Consider the following 24300-nt stretch of genomic DNA (forward strand, 5'->3'; position numbering starts at 1 on the left):
AGTGTCTATCCTAGTGAATAAGTGGGAACAGTGAGGATAAAAAAAGAGGCCTTTCTGAAAATGATTTGGTACTATTATTTTCTGTCATGGAAAGTGTTAGTGCACAAGGAGAGGCCTAAACTCCCTTTGACAGTTCAGCTGCTGTTCGCTAACATCCACAGGGGGCGTGTCGTCTGTGACGTCACTGGTGCTTATATAGGCTGCAGCTGTGGTGGCGGGACCGCGCTGATGAGGCAGGCAGAGGACCGGCGGCGCGCGCTCCCCGAACAAAGAAGCACGCTTGGCATCAGAGCATCCCACCCTTTCACGCCCAGAACCTCTCCAGAACCGGTCCAAAACCTCTAACCCCGCTCTCACACATAACCGGTGCGAGGCAGAACCACCATGACAAGCAACGGCGCCACCAACGGAACCAGCGACATGCTGCAGATCCAGTTCGGCCTCATCAACTGCGGGAACAAATACCTCACGGCCGAGATGTTCGGCTTCAAAATCAACGCCTCGGCCACCAGCATGAAGAAAAAGCAGATCTGGACGCTGGAGCAGAGCGGCGACGACTCCAGCGGCAACGTGTTCGTCCTCAAGTCACATCTGGGCCGCTACATCGCCACCGACAAGGACGGCAACGTGACCGGGGACAGCGAGACTCCGGGCCCGGAGTGCCGCTTCGTCATCACGGCGCACGACGACGGCCGCTGGTCCCTGCAGTCCGAACCCTTCGGGCGCTACCTGGGCGGCACCGAGGACCGGATCATTTGCTTCGCCCAGACGGCGTCCGTGGCGGAGAAATGGAGCGTGCACATCGCCATGCACCCGCAGGTCAACATCTTCAGCCTAACGCGCAAGCGCTACGCGCACCTAAGCTCCAAGGTGGACGAGATCGCCATCGACCGGGACGTGCCGTGGGGCGTGGACTCCATGATCACGCTGGTGTTCCGGGAGCAGCGCTACCACCTGCAGACGTCCGACAACCGCTTCCTGAGGAACGACGGCGCGCTGGTGGCCACCACGGACAAGAGCACCGGCTACACGCTGGAGTTCAGGTCCGGCAAGGTGGCGTTCAGGGACTGTGGCGGCAAGTACCTGGCGCCGTCCGGGCCCTCCGGCACCATGAAGTCCGGCAAGAGCGCCCGCGTGGGGAAGGATGAGCTCTTCCAGCTGGAGCAGAGCCACCCGCAGGTGGTCCTCACTGCTGCCAACGAGAGGAACGTCTCCACCCGGCAAGGTGGGTGCAAGAATGTGCATGAATGAGTGTGCTGGTATCTTCATGTTTTGGCATGTACTACATGCATGCACCCCTCATGCATCTTTAAGCTCATGTAAGAGTCCATGCTGTGTGCAGAGCAGGTATATGCTTCTCTAATTTCCGGGTGACTGCATTGGAAAAGATCCAACAAAGGAGTCTTGAAGCCTGCATGTGCCTTCATTCACATGTAAACCAGAGTTTTCATTACTTCAACATGAATGCCACAATGAAGGAAGGGGCCTTCTGGTCCAGGCTGAGCATGTCTTCAGGGTCCAAACAATGTCCTCCGTGGTGCATTTTTATAAACGAATACATGGAACACACCTGAGCCAGGTTAGGTAGCAACCATCAGACAAAAGCATTTTTTGCGTAATTTCCCCTTATCCTGCCCTTCCCCCATTCTCCTCCACCCATCAGGCATGTCTGCTGTGGGCCAAAGGTCATTACCAAGTGGCAATCCCTATTTAAATCAACTCCAAAACAATTAACTTTAATAGCACTATATAATCCATATTTAGTGTGTGGTCACATGACCACGGAGGATACAGCACTCCCATCGCTTGCGGTTTGGCGTCTTCACTTTCCGAAGCGGTCTCTCCGTGACACTCGGAGCCCTGTTGTTTACTCGTCAATGGTTCTTTTATTTATCCGCCCCCCCCCAACACATCAGCAGTTTCGTCAAAAGCGGTGTTGGCCATACAAAATGGAGGGCAGAAACCGGTACAACGCGAAACCGTACGCGCTCAGTTTGGAATTTTGTCTGTAATGTCAATTCAAAGAGGAAGCTCATGTTAAATAACCGAATGGCTGCGAGATCCCACAATAGTGCTTTGTGATTTGGTCACTTTGATGCTAATGAGCTGTGTTTGTCCCTGACAGTGTGGAGCTCCAAGAAGCATTACTAGGTTGTGCAATATAAACGATATAAATGTATCAAACAAAATAGCTCCTCGGTTGACACGTTCTCACTGTCCGCAAATTAAACAGCTGCAAGTCACTTCAGTCATCAATCCTAGCCTCCATGGCGCAAATGAACTAGGTTTCTTACAAGTATCATTATCACTGGAGGAGGAGGAATAGCTCAACACGCTACACTACATGCTGTAGGATGATACAATAAGCGATGCTAACCGCTAAGATAGAGCTCCTGAATGTAAACCGAGGTAGGCAGATACAGGTATGGACGGTATGGATACCAAATAAAGTATGGTATCACTAGAGAAGGAGTAGCTCAATATGCTACACTACACGATGTGTAGCATGATACAATAAGCGACGCTAACCGCTAAGCTAGAGCTCCTGAATGTAAACCGAGGTAGGCAGATACAAGGTATGGGTGGTATGTATACCAAATATAGTATGGTCGTTACTACAGTGATTAGATGGACATTTTTTATTATCCCACAATAGTTTGTCTTGTTTACAAACTCAAGAAATAAGTTCTTGGACACAGGAGCTGCCTTAAAAGGGAGTTGTTATGCAAAACCAACTTTGTTTAACTATTGGGACCTGTTTTTAGGATGTACATAAATCCTAAAAAGTTTTAATCAAACCATGGGGGCATGGTGGAGATGTTTATAAAACAATCTTGCTTTTCGTCATACTTCCTCCAAGCAATGTTTTTCCAAATTACTGCAGGCAACATATACCTTTTTTATATATGATAGTTTTACCCAAAGAGCTTTGCGCGAGTCCGCCATTGTAGTCCGACGACCCTAGTTAGTAAGATACTACTTTTTCTCTATCCTCTTGTTGTTTGGCAGACTGGCTCATACATGCACATGCATCCCCAGCTATTGCCATTCCTAATACAAAGTAGTTTATATTTCTAACTTTTATTTGTCAGTAGACTATGGAAGTGCTAAAAACTACAAAATGGCTGACAGGGAGAGGATGGAGTCGTAGTGGAGGCACGTAATAGCATACCAACATACTAAGATGGCGTCGCTGTAGTGGCTGCTGGTTGCAGGAGTTCTGTGCTCTTTTGTATCCTTGTTGTTGTTGTTTCCCTCCTGTCTTTTATTGCCTTTTAGTTCGGGACTGCGCAACAAGGTGTGGCACTTTTGTGGTTTCTGTTGTGCTTTTTTGTGAACTTGTGGATAAGCCTGAGGGGAGCCTTTTGGCCATGGCCATGTTTACACCAGAGACCCAGCTGGTGGTGGCTCACTCGGTTGCTTTGTTGGGTCTGTTCCTGTCTCTGGCCGTGCAGCCCCCAACCCCAACAGATGATGGCGTGGGGCACTGCAGAGGCCACTGCGGTGTACAGAATGTGGGTGTTGAAACAATGTTTGTTTTGTTTGTACAGAACATGGGTGTTTAAACAGTGTTTCTTTGTTTTGTCTATGCATGGTGCAATCGTATACGCGGACTATGTATTATTTATTGCTATTTGTTTTGGTTTTTCGTTGTTTTACTTTGTAGCTGTATGTAGAAATGGCGTCACTGAAGTGGCAGCTTGTTGCATCAGCTTTGTGCTCTTTTAATGTCTTTGTCCTTTGTTTCCCTCTTGTTTTCGTGTTTTTACCTTATTGTTGTATTTTTGTATCTGCACGGCAACAACATAATTTCCCCGTTGTGAGATGAATAATACCACTATTATATCCTAAATGGAGCCACGTAAATAAGATTGGCACATCCTGAAGAGACACACAAGAAAGTGGCTTGAAAATGGTCCGTAAAACATAATCTTTATAAAATTGACCAAAGAACCACCATTACATGTTATGTAGACCACAAGGAAGTGTTTTAAATGTAGAAAACAATCATAACATGAACCCTTTTAAGGGCAAAAACTAAATGATTTAAATCAGAGCCAAGTAGGAAATAATTGTAATATTTAATATTATTACACCACCAGTTCGTGGTTGTCTGATTTTGTAATTGTGATCAAAAATTTGTATTTGATAATCTGGAAAATTATAAGTACCAGTATTGGCATTTGCAAACATTTTTAACAGTCTTTGTAATCTGTACTGAAATGGTTCTATTATAATTGACATTCCAAATATATTGTGATGTATATCGTTATCGCAGGATGCTGCTATATGGATTATAGGCAATATCGCCTACACATCACATATAAAAACGTAACTTTAAGGAGTGGGAGGAGGCAAACATAAAAGCTAGTATGGGTATGTGAGCTATTGTGCTAAAGTCACATTTAAATAGGCCTTAATGTTCGGGTTGCCTGTTCGCGGAAGAAAAAAATGATCAAGCTTCCATTGTCCATGTCTGTAGCTGGCTGACGAATAGTTGGCAGAGATCCAGGGAATATTTTAAAATGTGTAGCTCCAGCACCCCCCGCGACCCCAAAAGGGACAAGCGGTAGAAAATGGATGGATGGAAGTTGGAAAAAAAAAAAAAAAATAGCTGTCCCCTCTTTGAAGTTGTGGGTGTATACACAGGGCAAGCTCATCTAGCCCATGGTGGGTCACCATCATGGATATGATGGTGTTTTTTCCTGCAGACCGCTGCTCCAGGCGTACCAGTCAAGATGGTACGCCCTTCATTAGTGGAAGCGGGTGGTTTTGATATTGGTCCAAAAACTGCTCAGTGCTATCACAACTGTTGATTGTTGTGCTGTTGATCATGTTCACACTCTTATAGGCAGGAAATTAACTCAAACCTCAACTTAAGTGTGTCTGAAAGAATTCTACACATAATTATAATTTTTGCTACATACGGTCTATCCCTTTTTTTTAAATGAAACAATTTCCTCAATTTTCTTGCGGTTAATAATTGAATAGGTCTACATTTTATGAATGTTATTTTACTCTGATGCTGCATTCTTCTATCCATCTTCATTTTTTAATTTTACATTATATTTTTGCATTTACATCATCCAATGGAAATGGGTTGTTTTTCAGAGCGTGTGCTGCTACGCACAATTCAATGAAAATTGCATAATTTTTATGTAATCTTGATAATGAACAGACATATGAACAGTATTAGGGATTGGTGACAAGGCCTACAATTTATTTTGCAATATATATCACAATATTGTTTGCCATATAAATGATAATAAAATAATGTTGAAACGGGTTACAAAGGCTCTTAATACGTATGTGGTAATAACATATTGCGTCCTTTTTTAAAATGTTTTATTTTTTTTAACCTATTCATTCTTAACATGGTTCTATCTACATTTGTTTTTCTGTTTTATTAGGTTTGGGCAATAATTCAAATTTGGGTATCAATCCAATACCAAGTAGTCACAGGGGTAGTATTGGTCATACCAATGCTGATACTTATTCAAGTTTTAATCCCAATTATAATCAGACAAATCACAGGATGTATAAGTATTAATTTATTTAAATTATTTTCTTTAGTACATACAATATGTTGCACAAAATAAAGTTAATGGTGCAAAATAAACTAACACTTGCTAATGTTATGTTTTTTTCCCTTAAAGTTTGTATGTTCTCCACCGCCAAAAACATGCACCTGGGTATAGGTTGATTGGCAACACTAAATTGGCCTTAGTGTGTGAATGTGAGTGTGAATGTTGTCTGTCTATCTGTGTTGGCCCTGCGATGAGGTGGCGACTTGTCCAGAGTGTGCCCCCCCCTTCCGCTCGAATGCAGCTGAGATAGGCTCCAGCACCCCCCGCGACCCCAAAAGGGACAAGCGGTAGGAAATGGATGGATGGAAGTTCTCTAATTTCCTCTTAGTCCTATTTCCTGATTGTGTAAGCAATAGCAAAAACGACAAGATTTTGTAATTAAAAAAAAAAAAAATCTAATTATTGTAGATCGTTTATAAACTGATATTATACTTGGTATCGTTACTGGCGATATCTATACTGATTTGCCCATCCCTGTTTATATTCAAGAGCTCTAGCTTAGCGGTTAACATGGCTTCTTGTATCTTCCCACACTGTGTAGTGTATGTGGCATGTTTAGCTATTTGTCGTCCTCCAGTGATAATACTTCTAAGCAACTTTGTTTATTTGCTACTATGGAGGTGAGGATTGATGACTTAGTAGTGACTTTGCACTGTGGAGGGACGTTAGCCACTTGATAGTATTGATAAGTTTTGTAGTAGGGCTGCAACAACTAATCGATTATAAAAATAGATGGCGATTAATTTAGTCATCGATTCGTTGGATCTATGCTATGCGCATGTGCAGAGGCAATTTTTAATTTTTTTTTAATTGTTTTTATAAACCTTTATTTATAAACTGCAACATGTACAAACAGCTGAGAAACAATAATCAAAATAAGTATGGTGCCAGTATGCTGTTTTTTTTTCAATAAAATACTGGAAAGGATAGAAATGTAGTTGTCTCTTTTATCCGATTATTAATTGATTAATCGAAGTAATCGACAGATTAATCGATTATCAAATTAATCGTAGTTGCAGCCCTAGTTCGTAGCAGCTTGTCCTGTCAAGTTGATATACAACTAGAAGTGTCATGTCTTATTGCAATACAATTAAAATCTCTGTCAGCCAAATTTATATCATTTATATTGTCTAGGTATATAGAGTTCCTCTCACCCTTTAAAGCTAAATGGCTATTAGTGGCATACCTTTACTGCATATAACTTCACTGTATGAAAACCATATGGCATTGGGGCGTTATCTTTTAAGATAATGGTCTATAATACACAAAGACCAGGTAGACAAATTACTTACAAAAAAATATTGGTGTGTCTAGGTTTTTTTCCCTCAACATATTGAATGTGTTTGGAGTCGAGGTCATGGTTCTACTGAGTTTTTTCAACACCACACACCTCTATGAATGCCGTTTTGAACCGGTCATGCTGAAACCAAGAAGGGTCTTTGGTAAGATGACTATTCAAGAGGAAACAAGGTGTCTAGTTCAACTCCTGAGGTAATAGATTTTAAGTGTCTTCATAGCGTATAAGTGTCATGTTACAGCCAATATTTCACTATTAACTGCAGTTAACTGCAGTTTCCTGTCATTAGTGCTTGTGTCCCATCTAATCTTGCTATGAAGACGGTCCCAAATTCCCCGAGAGGCCGTTTATGGACTGGGATGCTGTTTTGACTCCGTTAGCCTGCAGTGCCATAGCTTTTCAGAGTGCCAAGATGGAAGGCCGAGAGCATCTTTAAAAGGCCATCATTTCCTATTTGCTACAGAGTTGTGTGACCACTGACTGGTTTTCTTGGCCTCTGGCTCCACACCAGCATGTAGAAAAAAGATGAGGTTAGCTTTTGCAACCAAGCAATATGGTTGGTTGCACTGCAGCGCCTTATCAAACAAAGTTCCCCTATTATTCAGAATTGTCTTTTTGGAGTGTCACAGTATGCCATCATACCTAGGCTTCACTACACATCTTAAGACTGGAGCTCTGCTGACTCTTAGTTAGTCTGCTATGTGGGAGCATTAAGTCTGATCACTGTTTTTATTCAGTGAATAGACCATTAGTGTCCCTACTTTACCCTAAAGCTAACTTTTGACATATTCTGAAAATATGTAATATTTTAAAGATTACACTAATTTACTTTGTTGCCTATTACAAAGCTAATGGCTGATAGGGACAATCGGACTGTTTTTATGATAGTTTTTCTCCTTCTGACCAAAAAACGCAAACACCCCATTATCTTATATCCCATAAGATTCTTATAATTAGGGCTTTCAAAAATAACGTGTTAACTAATGTGATTAATCACAAAAAATACTTAATTAATCCTGTATATTTGCAGTTAAATACGCAATTCATCTTGACTACCCTAACCGTGGATGTTACCTGAAAGCCGGCGCGGGTTGTTATAAGTTCAGTGATCAGGTCAATGTATACGTCAGCTGAGATAGGCTCCAGCCAGTGCAAAGATGAGTGAGAAGATTAAAAAAATAAATAAAAATAAACCCCGACTGGACTTTAGATAAAACTTAAGTTTTGAATGACGTGCATTCAAGTAAAACATTTATTAAATGTTTCTGTATGACATTCTGAAAATCATTTCAAAAGTTAATTTACATTATGCAAGCAATAACCTTTTAATTGATCATGATTAATCCAAATTCAAAAGTGTGACAATCTGATTTTAGAAAAAAAAATCATTTGACAGCACTAGATTATATCGATATGTTTTATTAGGGCTGTCAAGTGATTATTTTTTTTAATCAGATTAATCACACTTTTGTTTATTCACGGGTTATTATTCGTAAAAATAAAATGTAAGAAAATAGCCCATTATTTGGTCACAAATGGAATTTAGTTGTCAGAATATGACCCAGGAACCTTTTTAAACATTTACTATGGTCTACTATGGTATCTACTATAGTACATTTTTAGTCTACTTTATACCTGTATTATTTTTTCCATCCTTACCCTATTCATCCTTTGTAACTGAGCTACTGTGTGGAACAATTTCCCTTGTGGATCAATAAAGTTTGTCTAAGCCTAAGTAAGTCTACTTCACTGCAAGTCATTAACTTGCGCAAAACTTGGTGACAGTAAGTATAGTAAGAATTAACTGCACATTTTCAATGTCTTTGCAAAAATATAGTAAACCAAGGTACAGATAGTAAACACGGTAAGACACCCATAAATAACTTTACATAGTGCACCATATCTGTATTTACGCTTCCATTAACTAGTTGCTTAAACAAACAAGCTTATTTACCCTTTTCAGATGACCGTGTTGATCTCTTTCAAATTTTCTTGTAATCAGACAATATTTTCGGTATATTCTATGAAAAGGGTCACCTGACCAGTGACCCTTCTAAAGAAGACTGCAGATGACAGTCGAAACAAGTCAGGTAAAAATTCCATCGAACATACTGAAAATATTGTCTGATTACAAGAACATTTAATTAGTATATGAATAAGAAGACATAATGAACCTTTTTGAGCAAAGTGTTGATCTCTTCATTTGGTACAATGTGGTGATACAAATAACATCTTCGTGCAGCACTTTGTCTTCACTGATGTTAACTATAGCTTACATGCGCTGGCTGTCCATTTAGCAAAGGCTATGTATAATATATCTAAGTTTTTCACTGCAATGTTGACAAATGACCTCAGTTTTATCTAAAGCTCCATCTGCGTGTGTTTTGAAGTCAAATTGGCCGCTACTCATCACTCATCTTTGCACCGTGTAAAAATAGGCGCCGACTTCCAGGTTTAAGTGCGGTCATAACAACTCGTGATTAATCTTTATTCATTTATGATAATGCAACAATTTAAAAAAATTAATCACATGCCTTAACTTTGACATCCCTATTTTTTTTCTGTAAAATATATAAAAGAGAAAATGGTAAGACAGAGTCGGAACAATACATTTACAGAAGTTACTGCACTGTAGCCCCACATAGCTATGCTAACTAGTGTTGCTGACGTTTGTCCTCGGTGATTTGTGGTGTCAATGTTGGACAAGTTGGTGTTGCATCTCGTTGTCAAAACGGAGTGAAGCATATGTTGAAAAAATTCGAAGGTTGCTCTTTGGCTAACAAATGGAAGATTTGCTTGGAGGCAATATTTGCTAACTGGCTTTAATGTGTGGTCTGTTTTTGTGTGGAACATGCATTCCCGAGGTCATGTTGTCCAGGAGGTCAATGCATCCAGGCTGGAGCACAGAAGTATCACTAAAAGCCAAATTGGAGATATAATGGCACAAAGATGAATTTTAGAGCAGCTGCATGACTTTTTAGACAAACTTGCCTGAAACTGTTTGTAATCAGTAATTTATTATTAGCTATTTAATTTATCTGTTGTTTAGTAGTGTAAAACTGCACATCGTCATACTGACAGCTAGAATTTTTCTTTCTTGTGTGGTTAACCTTAATATTAGATCTTCATCTTCTACAGCACACACCCAAGTCGGGTTTGCTTTGGTGTGTGTTGAGAGGAGGCCATGGGCAGCTGTGGCACAGGGCGTGGTTTACCAAAAGGGCCGTGACACTACATCTGTGCCCTTCATCACCTCCCACTGGCAGGAAATGACACATACCTCCCACATTGGACGATAAAACTACGTCTACGCACAAAAAAATAAGGGTGGTGTTATCGGACTATCAGTGCGTGTGCGTGTAAGCAGCAGGGGATCATATCTATTTCATTATAGCTTTGGCTTCCTGTCCGCAGAAATGCCCTTCACACTCAGCATGCTTGAAAATCAATCTCGGTTTAGACTTTTTTTTTTTGGTCATTTTCTGCAGGAAGAGTCTAGCGTACGTGTTTCCTTCGGCTTAATTAAAGCGGCTCTCAAAACAAAGGCAGACGATCTGGTGTCTCCCCGTTTGTGCCCCAGCTGTCCGCCTCCTCAGTCAGGCCTGCTGAACAATAGCAGGCGCACACACTAACTGGCGACGGAACTGGGTACAATCGCGTGCTCACAGCAGACCTCTCTGGTGCTGGCTCGCATTAAACTGTGGCCAACAATCTGCCTGCCTTCATCAGAAGGGATGAGTTGGGTGGGGTGGACAGAGATGGCACTTTTCACCGTGTGGTTTGGGAGGATTCTGCATGTGTGGTCACTTTTGGTGTGGTGTGCAGATCCGTTCCTGCTTTTTTCAGTGTCTACTTGTGATCATTTGGCTTTCACACACACTGACTCCTATCTGCAGCCATGGACTCTGTGGGTCATGGCTTTGTTTCCACTGGCGTCACTCTTGTGTTTTGTCTATGTCGGTGTTGTATATTTTACACTGTGTATTTTTCTTATGATACAACCTTTTTCAAGGCTTTTTTGTGTGTTTTTGGGAAAACAGACAATTTTTCCACACCCCAAACGCCATCCCACTTCAGTTCAGGTCACAGTTGAATTTAGCATGAAGTTTTTTTTTAGGGAAAATGTGGCTAATCATGGAAAATGGGACAATGTGCTGTTTTGCAAGAATTAATGTGTCAATTTTTGTGCAAATCTATGATAAATTAAATCTTTTCAGGCTTACAAATGTTATAATGTTGGATACTTGTGTTAAACAATGCCAACATATCAAATCAAAAGGTTCATGCATTCTGTTGAAGCTTGCACACAGTTTTGGATGTCTCTGTTCGAGTCTGACTACGTTGTGACATCACAGTGAGGTGAAGGTTATTATTTGGACATTAACTCAAGCTATCTGCCAGAGGGGGACAAGCTCCACTCCTTTTCGTCTAATCTTGGCAACCATATGCATAAAAACACTGATGTGTGACATGCAAAATATTTTTTCGCCACTTCTGAGTGGGAAGTGTTCAGGGGTATTTAATGTTGTGACCTGGTGAATGGACATGTTTTTGAAGTTTATTTTCGACCGTGTCTGGGGGAAAAAAATGGTGGCAACGACTTCAAGATATATCTATAGTGTTTTTTTCAAAATATAAATTATGATGGGAATGCCTTGCAGACACACAAAAATGACCGTGATTGATTGATGCCAAATTTACACAAAAGCATATCCAATGTGTTTTATCTAGACCACAAGGAAGTGTTTTTAATGTAGCTTAAAATCATCATAGGTCCCGTTTAGTGACTCTGATGCTTTTCAAAGTTTTTTAGGTCCGTTGAAAACAGTGCTTCTGCCATATAGAGGATCTTCGATTACCGTTTTGCACCATAGGTACTTGAGCTTTAACATGCTTCCTTAATTTATGACCAAGACTACATTATATGGCAGAGCCTTGCATGAAGGGAGGGGAAATGTTCGCCCCCGCCCCAAAACTGTACTGCAATATTTGTGCACTTTTATCAGAACTGGTTCAGCTATCAATGATTTCAGGGGCTTGCAGTCTGTTCTAAATCACTATGTCCTCAATGCAGTTATTCTGATCTGCTCATCCCATTTAGCTGTCCCTCATGTTTGAAACGCCATTTTTTCTGCCTCAGCTTTATAGATTAAAACCTCTCAAGTTGTACACAAGTCACAAATGTTGGGCTTTTCCGCACTGACGGATGCTTTAAACACACTCCTAATATATGATGTCTCCACTGCTACTGTGCTAGCAGGAAATGGTGAGGATTAGAGCACCGTGCCGCGACTTAAAAGGTGGAGGATGGGAGACATTTTACCCTCATTCGTTCTCTCCTCCTTGCTTCAAGACTCTGTCTGTTGTTGCTAGTTCTCATCTTCTCTGAGCATGTGGTTTCCATTAAGCTGCCTTATGTTTTCTCTCTCAATCATCTCTCTGTGTGCGTGTGCGTGTGCGTGTGCGTGTGCGTGTGTGTGTGTGCGCGTGTGCATGCATGCGCATTCTCACATATCTGCAGAAACTCAATATGTTGGCAGAGGCCAGAGGTCTCAAGTTTTGGAGTTGATTTTAATGTGTGCCCGACCCATGAGGAGTAATGTGTTATGCTCCATTTTCTCATTTTTTTTCCCTCTAAAAACAAAATGAGAGCCGTAATTCTTCAGCGTTTGGTATTTTACATAACTCGGCCTGGAGTTTTAGTTCCTTTTTTGCATTGTGCAGTTTTTCATTGGGCGAGGTGGCGCAGTATGAAACACATTTTAGATTTAATAAGAGTTTAATCTCTAAAATTGTAAAAATGTCTCAATCGTGAATTTTTGCCATCTCTCCCTGTTTTATCTTCTGTGCAAAAAGGCAGAAATAAAGGATTTTGCACCCCAAATTCTGCCTAGCTACAAGTCAGAATGTGAGGATAAAGTTGTAAGGTTTTGACACATTTTGTGCTCTTTTAGTAAAAGAAACATATAAATTATAATGTAACTCAATAAGCACATGTAGTTTACCTTCAACCTTTTTTTTTAGTTTCAAACACCAATGATTGGGTTTATTTAGACTACAGTTGTCCCTCATTACTTTGCGCTTCAAATATTCAGACTCACCATTTTTTAAAAGCGTGTTCTATAACATTTTCCCTATATTAAGCATTTTCAAGCATAAAAATAGCTAAATGAGCCAAAAATATCAACACTACAGTTGTATTGGCAACAAGAGACCAAACCAATCAGCTCATGCGGTTCAGTATTGTGGTCACTGATTGGCTCAGCTTCAGCTAGCATTACTATACTGCAGAGGTGTCAAACGTACGGCCTGCGGGCCGGATCAGGCCCGCGAACAGGTTTTATCCGGCCCGGGGGATGAGTTTGCGAAGTATAAAAATGAGCCGAAATTTTTTAATGAAAGAAACCGCTGTTCTAAATGTGTACTAGATGTCACAATAGCAATTTGTATCTTTGTAGATTATGCTACATATGTTACAAAAAAAAAAAAACACGTTAGTGCATCGGTCGAGGAAAATGAGCAAAGTACATTAATAACATCCTGTAATTTGATTTTGATATGTTTTATCTTGATAGGATAAAAATGAACACCAATGAGTTGACTGATGAACATTATCACATAATTTATTCACAAAGTATAAATAACGACACAGAGAAAATATTAACCGCAACATGTAAGTGTAATAAAAAACCCAACATTATGATTTGTACATTTTCAGAATTTGCTTGTTCTATTTTTAAAGAAAGAGAACAATCTGAAGTTGTCTTTATTTTTAAGTTATCGTGCCAGGATTTTACCACTTGGGAGTAGATTTTTCTCTATGTGGCCCCTGATTTAATGACACCCCTGCTATACTGGATTAAAAGAGTGTACATGTGACTAAAGGGTGTTATTGTATGTCTAGAGAGCTCTCATAATGTTGAAAAACGTATTTAGAAGGTCAAACCTTTTTTCTATGTTCTAATGAAAATATTTGATTTATAATTGATTCCTACTTCGAGGAAATTAATTTATCACGGTCATGTACGGAACCAATTGACAGCGATAAATGAGGGACGATTGTAAAAATTGATATTTTTAAAAACGTGCATTTGCAGGTCCAGCATAACACTTTCATTTTCTTGTGTTCGATATTTCATTTCATTTTAACGTCTTAAGCTTGACCTGACAGCCAGTGGTTTAATGGAAGAGTGATCGCAAAAAAAGAGCTTGGAGTGTCCAGGCGGGTGACATGCAGGTGAAGGGGAGACAAAAGCGAGCATATGATTACGTTGGCTTGTGCACCGAAACGCACATTTCTTTCTGCAGCAGCCATTTACACAACGTTGTCCATATTTCTGTCTCTCTCAATCAGAGCTTCAGGCTAACAGTCAACTATGACCTCATCAGGCACAATAGCATGCATTGTGCTCTATGAACTCTGCGTGTGTGTGTACAGTTGTGTATGGTGTCCTGTATGTAGACTGGCATTGTTTACTTCTCTGTAGCTCTTTGTGGGACTTTTGTGATGTTAATGAGGTCAAGAGTTGTGTACATTAATGGTGAGGCTGTGCCGGCAGTGAAATCCTTCACTAATCCAAACTGTCTGATGTTGCTCATTGAGAACGTCTGATCCTAACCAGATGATTTGCTTGTGTGTGTCTGGATCGTGTCTATTCGCAACCAGTGACAGTGACATTGTAGACGACCCCTTCTAAACCCTGCGTGTCCCCAGGTATGGACCTGTCTGCCAATCAAGACGAGGAAGGTGACCAGGAAGTCTTCCAAGTGGAGATCTGCCGCGAGAACAGGAAGTGTGCGTTCCGGACCGCCGCTGGGAAATACTGGACCCTCACTGCCAATGGAGGCCTGCAGTGCACCGCCTCATCCAAGTATGATCGGCAACATTTGATCCTTTTTACAGCGTGGGTGTATGGGGAGCATGTCGAGCCAGAATGTTGGCTGTTAACCCATAACCTTTGACCTATCGGCGTGTGCTCTTGTGGGTTTTCTTTAGATAATTTACTGATACTACCCTTGATAGCAACAGCACCATTTATGGATCGATCTGCCCTCCTCTTACGTGTCGTGTACTGACTGCGACAATACTGACACACCAACAATTGCTATATTATCTTCTCTCTAGACTTTTAGTCTACTTGATTATTTCCTGGTAATAACTGCTTACTTTCAGCTGTAACACCTTTTGATCTACACTTCTTTAACTTTACTAAGCTCCTAATCCTTGCTGTCATTTCAAATTAGCTAAGCGGTTAGCTTAGCTATTAGCGTGCGTGCTCCTGGCTTGCTCTTAGTGTGTAACATGTTTAGCCTCGCCCTCCAGTGATATTGATACCTTATAATTACAATAGGGGTTATATGATTTTTTTTCTACATTTAAAACACTTTCTTGTGCTCTACATCAGTATTGACTTTAGGGCGAGGGCCTCTTAGAGGGCAGCCAAAAACGGTTACTCAGCTGTGGTCTGTATGGGCCGCAGGGGTACTCATTTGTCACTTTTCCACCACTTGTGGCAGTAATGACAATATCAAACAAACAGAAGTCTGGAGCTAAAGTCTTAGAAATGTATTGAGCGCAAAAAATTATGACTCAAGTGGTGAAGGTCTATTTTCATTTGTACTTAAATTTTATTATTAATGTAGTTATAATATATTTATTTCAAAACTGCAAAATTGCATGTGAATGCCCCTTTTGCAGTGTATATGATATTTATTTTTGTAATAGGCCTGACCTAAGCCTTGATATTTGTAATTTAACACATGATTTACTGTCATTTGAAAAGGTTTATCCAGTTAAATTGTAAGTAGATTAGACATAATTATTGATTATGATTAAATTCAAGAGTAGCATTACTATTTCAGTGGTAATATTTGAGTGGGCCTCATGGCCTTCTGTAGTGGAAAAGTTGGGCCCCGAGGTTAAAGGTTAATGGTAGTTCTTTGGTCAGAATTATTGATTTTTTTTTTTTTTACTGACCGTTTTCAAGCCACTTTCTGGCCGTTTTGGTCTTATTTACGTGGCCCCACTCTGACAGTCTTCTTTCGCCATTTTTGTTGTAGTTTTTAGCGCTTCCATAATGGGGTCTACTGACACATTGAGTTCAAACTATATGCTAATTTTCATTAAAAAATGGCAACAACCAATGATACATGTGCTTGTCTGCCCAACAAGAGGATAGCAAAAAATAGGCTTATTGACTACAGCACGGACTACAATGACGGACTCGCGCAAAGCACTTTGGGTACCATATACGGTATGGATAATCTGCTTACGTCACACCAGGAAAAAAACGTCACACTTTGGGCAAATTCCAGCTCGTTTTTATGAAGAAAGGCAGGATTGTTTTATAAATATCTGTTTGATTTCAAATTTTCGCGAACTATGCAGATCCCAAATACACAGCAGTTACAAACAGGTAAGAAATGTTGGTTTTGCATTATGGGGCCCCTTTTAAGATACTAAGAAATGCAGTTTATTTGCAGAGATGGACATGATTATTACCAACTTAAAGGAGAACAGCACTTTTTTTGTAATGTTGCCTACCATTCACAGTCCTTATGTAAGACAAGCACACCTTTTTTCTTTTTTGATGCATTCTAAACTGTAAATACATGTGATCAAAAGTCCACTTACAATGGAAACTATATGGGAGGCGCTCTATTATTCCTATAAAGCACTTAAAAACATCCAAACACCTCCATTAAAGTTTAATATACATGATGAAAGTATACATCATGTAAGTATATATGTAATGTAGTAACGGGCACATCCATAACAGTTAATATTTACGTATTTTGATCATTTTAAGCAATGCGGCGCTTTAATTTCAAAAACTCATCACAACATTCACTTTTTTCTTCAACATCACCGATTACTCACTGCAGACTTTATGAGAGCCAACACACATACAATATCACTTACTTTACAAGGTCTGCTGTCATTAGGATGCCGACTGATAAAATATTGTTACACTCCTGTTTGGATGAAGAGGGGACGGCGTGGCGCAGTGGGAGAGTGGCCGTGCGCAACCCGAGGGTCCCTGGTTCAATCCCCACCTAGTACCAACCTCGTCATGTCCGTTGTGTCCTGAGCAAGACACTTCACCCTTGCTCCTGATGGGTGCTGGTTAGCGCCTTGCATGGCAGCTCCCTCCATCAGTGTGTGAATGTGTGTGTGAATGGGTAAATGTGGAAGTAGTGTCAAAGCGCTTTGAGTATCTTGAAGGTAGAAAAGCGCTATACAAGTACAACCCATTTATCATTATCATTTAAGAATGACTCAATCTTCGCTTCACCAGCCGATGTCCCAGAAGCTTGTGACGCTGCTATAGTTTGTCTGCGTTGGTGCTAATAATTTGTTAATAATCAAGTCACAAAATTTAAATGGAGTATTGTTGGCGTTTTTTGAAAGTTTTTTTTATTGGGTTTTATAGACGGAATACAGGACCTTCCATTGGCTCCATTGTAAGTGGACTTTTATTTTATTCATGAGTTAGAATGCATTAAAAAAAAATACAGCCGTCATGTCTTTCATAATAATTGAATGATGGGCAAAATTACAGAAAGTGCAGTTCCCCTTTAAGGGAGCTGCTAGCCACTTAGCAGCCGAGGCTAAAAAATAGTGTCAGCCGAAGGAGATCGCCATTTGATTGGTGTTAAAAGTCCCTAATTAGCATTGGCGATCACGCTCTTTTACCACGAAAATGGGCTGATACTCATCGGTGGCCGATCGATCGGCACATCCCTAGTGTCAATCAGTATGTGCTTAATTTCTTAGTGAGTATCGCATGATTTTCACGACAACATATCCGGTTTAAACGTTTGAGGTTCCATTACTTACTCCTTAAAGGTGTTGTCGACTTGACAAAAGAGACACATTCCCTGCGGCCGCATTCCGTCAATGCCCTCGGCAGCTTTTGTTCTCTGGATGCCTTCTGTCCACATTGGACCACAAAGTCTCATTTCCTCTCTGGAAAACACAAATAGTGAATGTTTAAGTTAGTTCAGGCATGTGAAATGCACACTTAGTACATTGAGCCAAGTAAAAGAGAAAGGAAATCAGATGCTTGATTCAACTCCAGAATCTTTTCCCAAAGACCTGCACCAGTGTTTATACTTGCAGGTGCCACCTGAATTTCTCAATGTGCTCCTTATTTTTTTTAATTTGTTTCTCTACAGGTCAGCTAATTGCTACTTTGACATCGAGTGGCGTGAGAAAAGGCTAACTCTGCGAGCCGCCAACGGGAAATATGTCGCCGCCAAGAAAAACGGCCAGCTAGCAGCCACCATTGATGCTGCCGGTCAGTCTGATTTCTTCATAGTCTTTAAAGGGGAACATTATCACCAGACCTATGTAAGCGTCAATATATACCTTGATGTTGCAGAAAAAAGACCATATATTTTTTTAACCGATTTCCGAACTCTAAATGGGTGAATTTTGGCGAATTAAACGCCTTTCTATTATTCGCTCTCGGAGCGATGACGTCACAATGTGACGTCACATCGGGAAGCAATCCGCCATTTTCTCAAACACATTACAAACACTGAGTCAAATCAGCGCTGTTATTTTCCGTTTTTTCGACTGTTTTCCGTACCTTGGAGACATCATGCTTTGTCGGTGTGTTGTCGGAGGGTGTAACAACACGAACAGGGACGGATTCAAGTTGCACCAGTGGCCCAAAGATGCGAAAGTGGCAAGAAATTGGACGTTTGTTCCGCACACTTTACCGACGAAAGCTATGCTACGACAGAGATGGCAAGAATGTGTGGATATCCTGCGACACTCAAAGCAGATGCATTTCCAACGATAAAGTCAAAGAAATCTGCCGCCAGACCCCCAGGAAAAGAGAGCGGATGAGTGTATGTCTACAGAATATATTAATTGATGAAAACTGGGCTGTCTGCACTCTCAAAGTGCATGTTGTTGCCAAATGTATTTCATATGCTGTAAACCTAGTTCATAGTTGTTAGTTTCCTTTAATGCCAAACAAACACATACCAATCGTTGGTTGGAAGGCGATCGCCAAATTCGTCCTCGCTTTCTCCCGTGTCGCTGGCTGTTGTGTCGTTTTTGTCGGTTTCGCTTGCATATGGTTCAAACCGATATGGCCCAATAGCTTCAGTTTCTTCTTCAATTTCGTTTTCGCTACCTGCCTCCACACTACAACCATCCGTTTCAATACATGCGTAATCTGTTGAATCGCTTAAACCGCTGAAATCCGAGTCTGAATCCGAGCTAATGTCTCTATACCTTGCTGTTCTTTTCGCCATGTTTGTTTGTATCGGCATCACTATGTGACGTCACAGGAAAATGGACGGGTGTATATAACGATGGTTAAAATCAGGCACTTTGAAGCTTTTTTAGGGATATTGCGTGATGGGTAAAATTTTGAAAAAAACTTAAAATAAAAATAAGCCACTGGGAACTGATTTTTAATGGTTTTAACCCTTCTGAAATTGTGATAATGTTCCCCTTTAAAGGATCATTCCAAATTTAAATACTCTTGCAGATGTACTCTAGGTTAAAAGCACATTGATTGCTAAAGTTTTTTTTATAAAACTAAATTTGACCGAAAAAAAAAAGTATTGTTGGCTATTTAACAATATTATTGTGGTTATAGTTTTCTGTGGTTTAGAACCTCATCATACAAAAAAACAAGATATTAGAAATATTTAATACTAAGGTAGATGTGTTCATTTACGTGGCAGGTGAATCCGAGGAGTTCATCATGAAGCTGATCAACCGGCCTATCATCGTGCTGCGCGGCGAGCACGGCTTCATTGGCTGCAGGAAGGTGACGGGCACGCTGGACTCCAACCGCTCCTCCTACGACTACTTCACACTGGAGTTCAGAGATGGCGCCTACAGCCTGCAAGGTCTGTGCGTGCATACTGGAGCGACAGCAGTACACTTGTCGTTGCTGCAGGCATGAAAGGGATTAAATCGCTTTCTTTACATACTCATTATGGATTTACTCTAAAAGGGATTTGATTTGGTTAATTATCCCCACCAAAGAAGGATGTGCTGATTTTTTTAAATTTATTATTGCCATGTTTGTGGGCAGGATTGTGCAAATGTGTAATTCTGCGAAAAAGCGGACTACGGGGGGCTAAGAAGAATCCATAAAATGTTGGTCCTGAATTGGAATGTGTAAAGGTTACAAGATGGAAACTTACCAAAGTAGGATTTTTGTTAAGCAAACAGTTTGTGCTGATACAAAGATTTGCAAATGCAGTAATATTAGTGCCTGCAGCTCTTGGAATAGGAGAACCTATGAGAGGGGAAACACGGAAAGAATAACAATTATATCGTGACTCAGACTCAAAAGTAATTATATTCCTGTGAAAGTGTTTTGTTTGTAGCAGGTTGACACGAGTATGACTTTTATTGTATACTCTTAGGCACGGGCAACTAATGTCATTAATGAAATAAAAATAGAAGATCAACTAAAAAGAAAATTAATAGGTTTGTAATACATTTGTTTTTGAGTCTCAATCAGATACTTTGGCAATAAAATGTTTCATTGCAAGTAACTAAACACTAACACACTTTTATAAAGCTCATCTTATCAAATTTTGAATTTGTTGATATTGTTGTAAATCAGATGTATTGCATTTGTTTTTAACAAAATGTGTGGTGTACAACAACTAAACAAAAGCCAAAACTATTAGCTCCCATTTAAATCATTTGGGTTTTGCCCTCAAAGACTTCCTGTCTCCAGAGACTTATTCACTGACTCTGTAAACGATAACAAAAACGACAAAAAAATGTATTTGGTAATAATAAAAAGACACATCTAGTTGTATCGTTTATATACTGATACTACACTAGGTATCGATATTATCAGGTTCGATCATCCCTACATTACATTGAAGCTTTAGCAGTTAGCTTTTTGAGTCGTCCTGCTTGGTGTGTGTGTAGCATGCTTAGCTATTATTTTTTACTCTAAACCTCCAGTGATAACAATACTTGGAAGAAACATACGTTTATTTTCCGCCACGGTGGTGAGGATTAGTATTTTAGAAGCAACTTCATAACTCGGCCCCCCTCCACTTCAATGCAGCTCGCTCGCAAATTCGAACCAGTGTTCTGTTTTTTGGGGGGTTTTTTTGGGTTTTTTTTGCGTTGCCACTCACTCTCATCCTGTATCTTTTTCTGCAGACTCCACTGGTAAATACTGGATGGTAGGAAACGAGCAGGCGGTGGTAAGCAGCAGCGACACGCCCGTCGACTTCCTTTTCGAGTTTTGCGACTACAACAAGGTGGCTGTCCGCCACTGCGCCGACGGCAAGTATCTCCGCGGGGACCACGCCGGCGTGCTCAAGGCTAATGCCGACGACCTGGAGACTGCCACGCTGTGGGAATACTGAGGGGAAAGAAGGGGGAGGGGGGAGAGGATGCACACATAACAGCACCACCCCATCTATACAGTCTGCCAACCCACCCCCTCCCTGTCCTTAAACGGCCTCTTGTATGACTTTATATGTTGAACTGCACAGAGAGAAGGATGGAAGAGGATGGTTCATTCTCTGCCTTCCTCGTTACTTCCTTCCTATCCCTCCCTTTTCTCAGCTGCTGACCTTTATGTTTCCATAGTTACCACGGGGCTGTGCACTATATCCCCACCTCGCTCACTCTGGTTCGCTGCTCGACCGCCCCCCTCCCCAATTATTGCTCACTCCCTCGTCGCCTTAGCACCAACTGGACTTATTCTCTTTCTACTCGTCTATTGTATATTGGTGTTCTGATGGCGTTCTACTTGATCCCCCTAAAACATATTTCTGGGTCTGTTTTTTTCTTTTTTGGTTCAAGTAGAAACCAAGCTTGAAGCTTCGATGAAAACTAGGTATGTGTTGATGGTTTTGAAGGCGACCATAAGCCCTTCTCCTTAAACATGAAAGTGTAAACTAGCTTCCTGTGTTGTCCTCTTGCTGTGTTCCTATTGGTCAGTTGGAACCAGACAGGATGTATGAAGCCCCTCCACCTTGCCTATTGTCCTCTTGAACAGTTGAAAAAAGAAACAAAATGGGTGCTCTCACTAGCTTGGAGTCTGTCAAACGTCCAAGGCACAGACATTATTATCATAGCGAAGTCAAGTTGGAAAAGCTAAAAATGAAGTTTTGTGAAAGCTGCTTTTTTGGATGTATGTAGACCAACCCTTGTGATTAAACTGGATTAAAGCACTGTGTCCTCTCACACAAAGCTGATACAACTGGAACGTGGTGCTACAAAATGTGTGTGCTGTTTGGACCAACTGATGGTTTGGTTTCTCTTTTGTCCTGCCAAACCCAGTGAAGCATCTCATTCTTCACAAAAGCACTTGAGACTTTTGTCATCAACCAAATCTGCTGCTTTGTGACTTAGTTTCTGTTCAGCTTGTCGTATCTGCCTTTTTAAATGAGATACGACTTTTTTTCCAGTTTTTGTTTGGAGCAGTAAAAGTGAGAAGTTGTCAACAGTCTTAAAACAGTGAAGCCATGACTTGTCAGCCTGATACCCCCGTTAAACACCTTTTTTTGCTTTCAATTAGTTAAATAAGACATGATTGTATCCAGCTCCTCACAAGTTTGTTTTGTTGAGAATCTCAAATGACTAAAAGGTTATTTTTGGAGATGCCGTCTTCCTGGGAACCATAACCCAGGCTTACAAACGGAACGGATGTGGAACGGCAAAGTGTGGTAATGACTGTGCCTTACGCTTAAGTTTTGGGCAGTAAGAAAATGTATGAGTACAAAAAAAAAAAAAAATCCACATCTTTGCTTTGTATAACTGGAACTTCCTTCTGTATTATTTTTTTTGTATAATTTGTTTGATATTGTGGATTCATCTCTCTCTTGTGCCATTGGTTCACCTAAAATCCAACCAATAAAACTGGGATTTGGAACAATGTGTGTTCATAGTAATTGTGTACAAACACACGATATATGCTCAAATGCATTAAAAAAAAAAAACCACCTTTTGATGGCAATGAAGTGGAGTTGAGTCTAGGTCATTGAATATTTTCTATGTCACAAGTGAGTGTAAAAACGGCAGCAAAAAACAAACGTTCACTATCCTGTTCTTTAATTTTATAGCTTTGGCGTCCTGATCATTCAGTAAAGCGTTCCTATTACTGGTTCTATGGTAATCATTAGCGATTGGTAAATGAATGGCACACTCGCTACCTGTATTGACAAAGCACTGATACAGTGTTGGTGTTTCATAATGGTCACCCGCTACGGATGTGAATCTTACAACTCATTCAATTCCGATAAGACTGAATCACCTCAAACTTATTTTCAGAATGTTATCGATCCATCGATCTTCTACCGTTTGTCACTTTCGAGATTTGATATAAAAATTAAGATAAAATAGATGAAAAACTGGTAACAAACGCTACAAAAAACGTGTCTTAAAAATCGTTATAAAAATCAATTGGGATGTCAATTTATTTTTTTCGTCACCCTATCTGCTATCTGCTGGATTATACAAGTCATAACACTTGCCCTGCAAATCAAATTTAATAGTAAGAATGTGTTTTTTGTAACAAATAGTTTTGCAGAAAGGACTGTTGAAAGTGCAACTCTGGTCAATAAGCCAAATAACAGGAGAATATACAATTTATTTGGTACTGTTAAGTCAAAATAATCTCACACTTCAAATTTTTTTCATTTTTATTGGTTTTATTTAGTCACGATGAAAACCCGGGGTCAACCTGCCACTCTTCCGACTTCTTTCAGTACGAGCTGTCACTTGCTAGCCAAAAGAGGCGTTTCACATTCAATGAGACACCAACTGTATCGGTCTCGTGTTTTTTTGTTCTGGAAGTGACACATCGAAGTATCAAGGGACACAGTATCACTGCTTGTGTTTCATAAGGCATCGGTGCTTCAGTATTGTTTGACCCATCTACTAGTGATGGGTCAAACAATACTGAAGCACCGATGCCTTATGAAACACAAGCAGTGATACTATTGCTCTGTTTTTGCATCACTCGAAAACCTGTCAGTGATTAGGAAAAAGCCAAATAAAAAGAGAAACATCCATCTTCTTCTGCTTATCCGAAGTTCTGATCAGGGTTTTATTCTGCTGCTTCCTTTACCGATCGGCAAATTCCAATACCAATCACATGTATCAATTGTAAATATTTCAATGAATTTTTGGTGATTGCACTTGGAAGTTTAACAATATCAACACAGTATTTGATCTACTTCTTTATTGCTTTTTAGTTTTTTGTTTTTTTTACATACAATTGATTAAGGAAAACAAAGTCATTAGTGAACAATAACTAAACAAAAACTATACTACTAATGGAAATATTTACCGCCCTAAAAGTCCTCGTGTCCATGGAATTATTCCCCGAGTTTGTAAATATTGACAAAAACAAAATAAAAATATTGATGAAATGGTACATGGGTTATACTTGTATAGCGCTT

At 40.3% G+C, this 24300-nt stretch overlaps 1 protein-coding gene and 1 long non-coding RNA gene across 2 annotated transcripts; one reads left to right on the plus strand and one right to left on the minus strand.

Annotated features, from left to right (window-relative positions):
* Positions 1-202: 202 nt before the first annotated feature.
* fscn1a (fascin actin-bundling protein 1a) lies at positions 203-22772 on the plus strand. The gene is made up of 5 exons (XM_061974010.2): positions 203-1225; positions 14600-14756; positions 18064-18185; positions 19594-19761; positions 21047-22772. The coding sequence occupies exons 1-5, from the start codon at positions 385-387 to the stop codon at positions 21253-21255; spliced, it is 1497 nt and encodes a 498-aa protein (XP_061829994.1). The 5' UTR covers positions 203-384; the 3' UTR covers positions 21256-22772.
* On the minus strand, positions 19680-21143 carry LOC133615431 (uncharacterized). Its single transcript, XR_009816713.1, has 3 exons — positions 21022-21143; positions 20062-20156; positions 19680-19805 (listed from the first exon to the last, which is right to left on the minus strand). It is a non-coding gene; the product is annotated as an uncharacterized lncRNA (long non-coding RNA).
* Positions 22773-24300: the final 1528 nt, after the last annotated feature.

This window comes from Nerophis lumbriciformis, linkage group LG22 (assembly GCF_033978685.3).
Source record: "Nerophis lumbriciformis linkage group LG22, RoL_Nlum_v2.1, whole genome shotgun sequence".
Classification (NCBI taxonomy): Eukaryota; Metazoa; Chordata; class Actinopteri; order Syngnathiformes; family Syngnathidae; genus Nerophis; species Nerophis lumbriciformis.

Excerpts from the sequence above, each read along its gene's own strand:
- fscn1a (XM_061974010.2), top strand. The coding sequence starts at position 385 with ATGACAAGCAACGGCGCCACCAACGGAACCAGCGACATGCTGCAGATC. Across the intron at positions 14,757-18,063 it reads CAGTGCACCGCCTCATCCAA|GTCAGCTAATTGCTACTTTG; the intron begins GTATGATCGGCA and ends GTTTCTCTACAG. Across the intron at positions 19,762-21,046 it reads TGGCGCCTACAGCCTGCAAG|ACTCCACTGGTAAATACTGG; the intron begins GTCTGTGCGTGC and ends CTTTTTCTGCAG.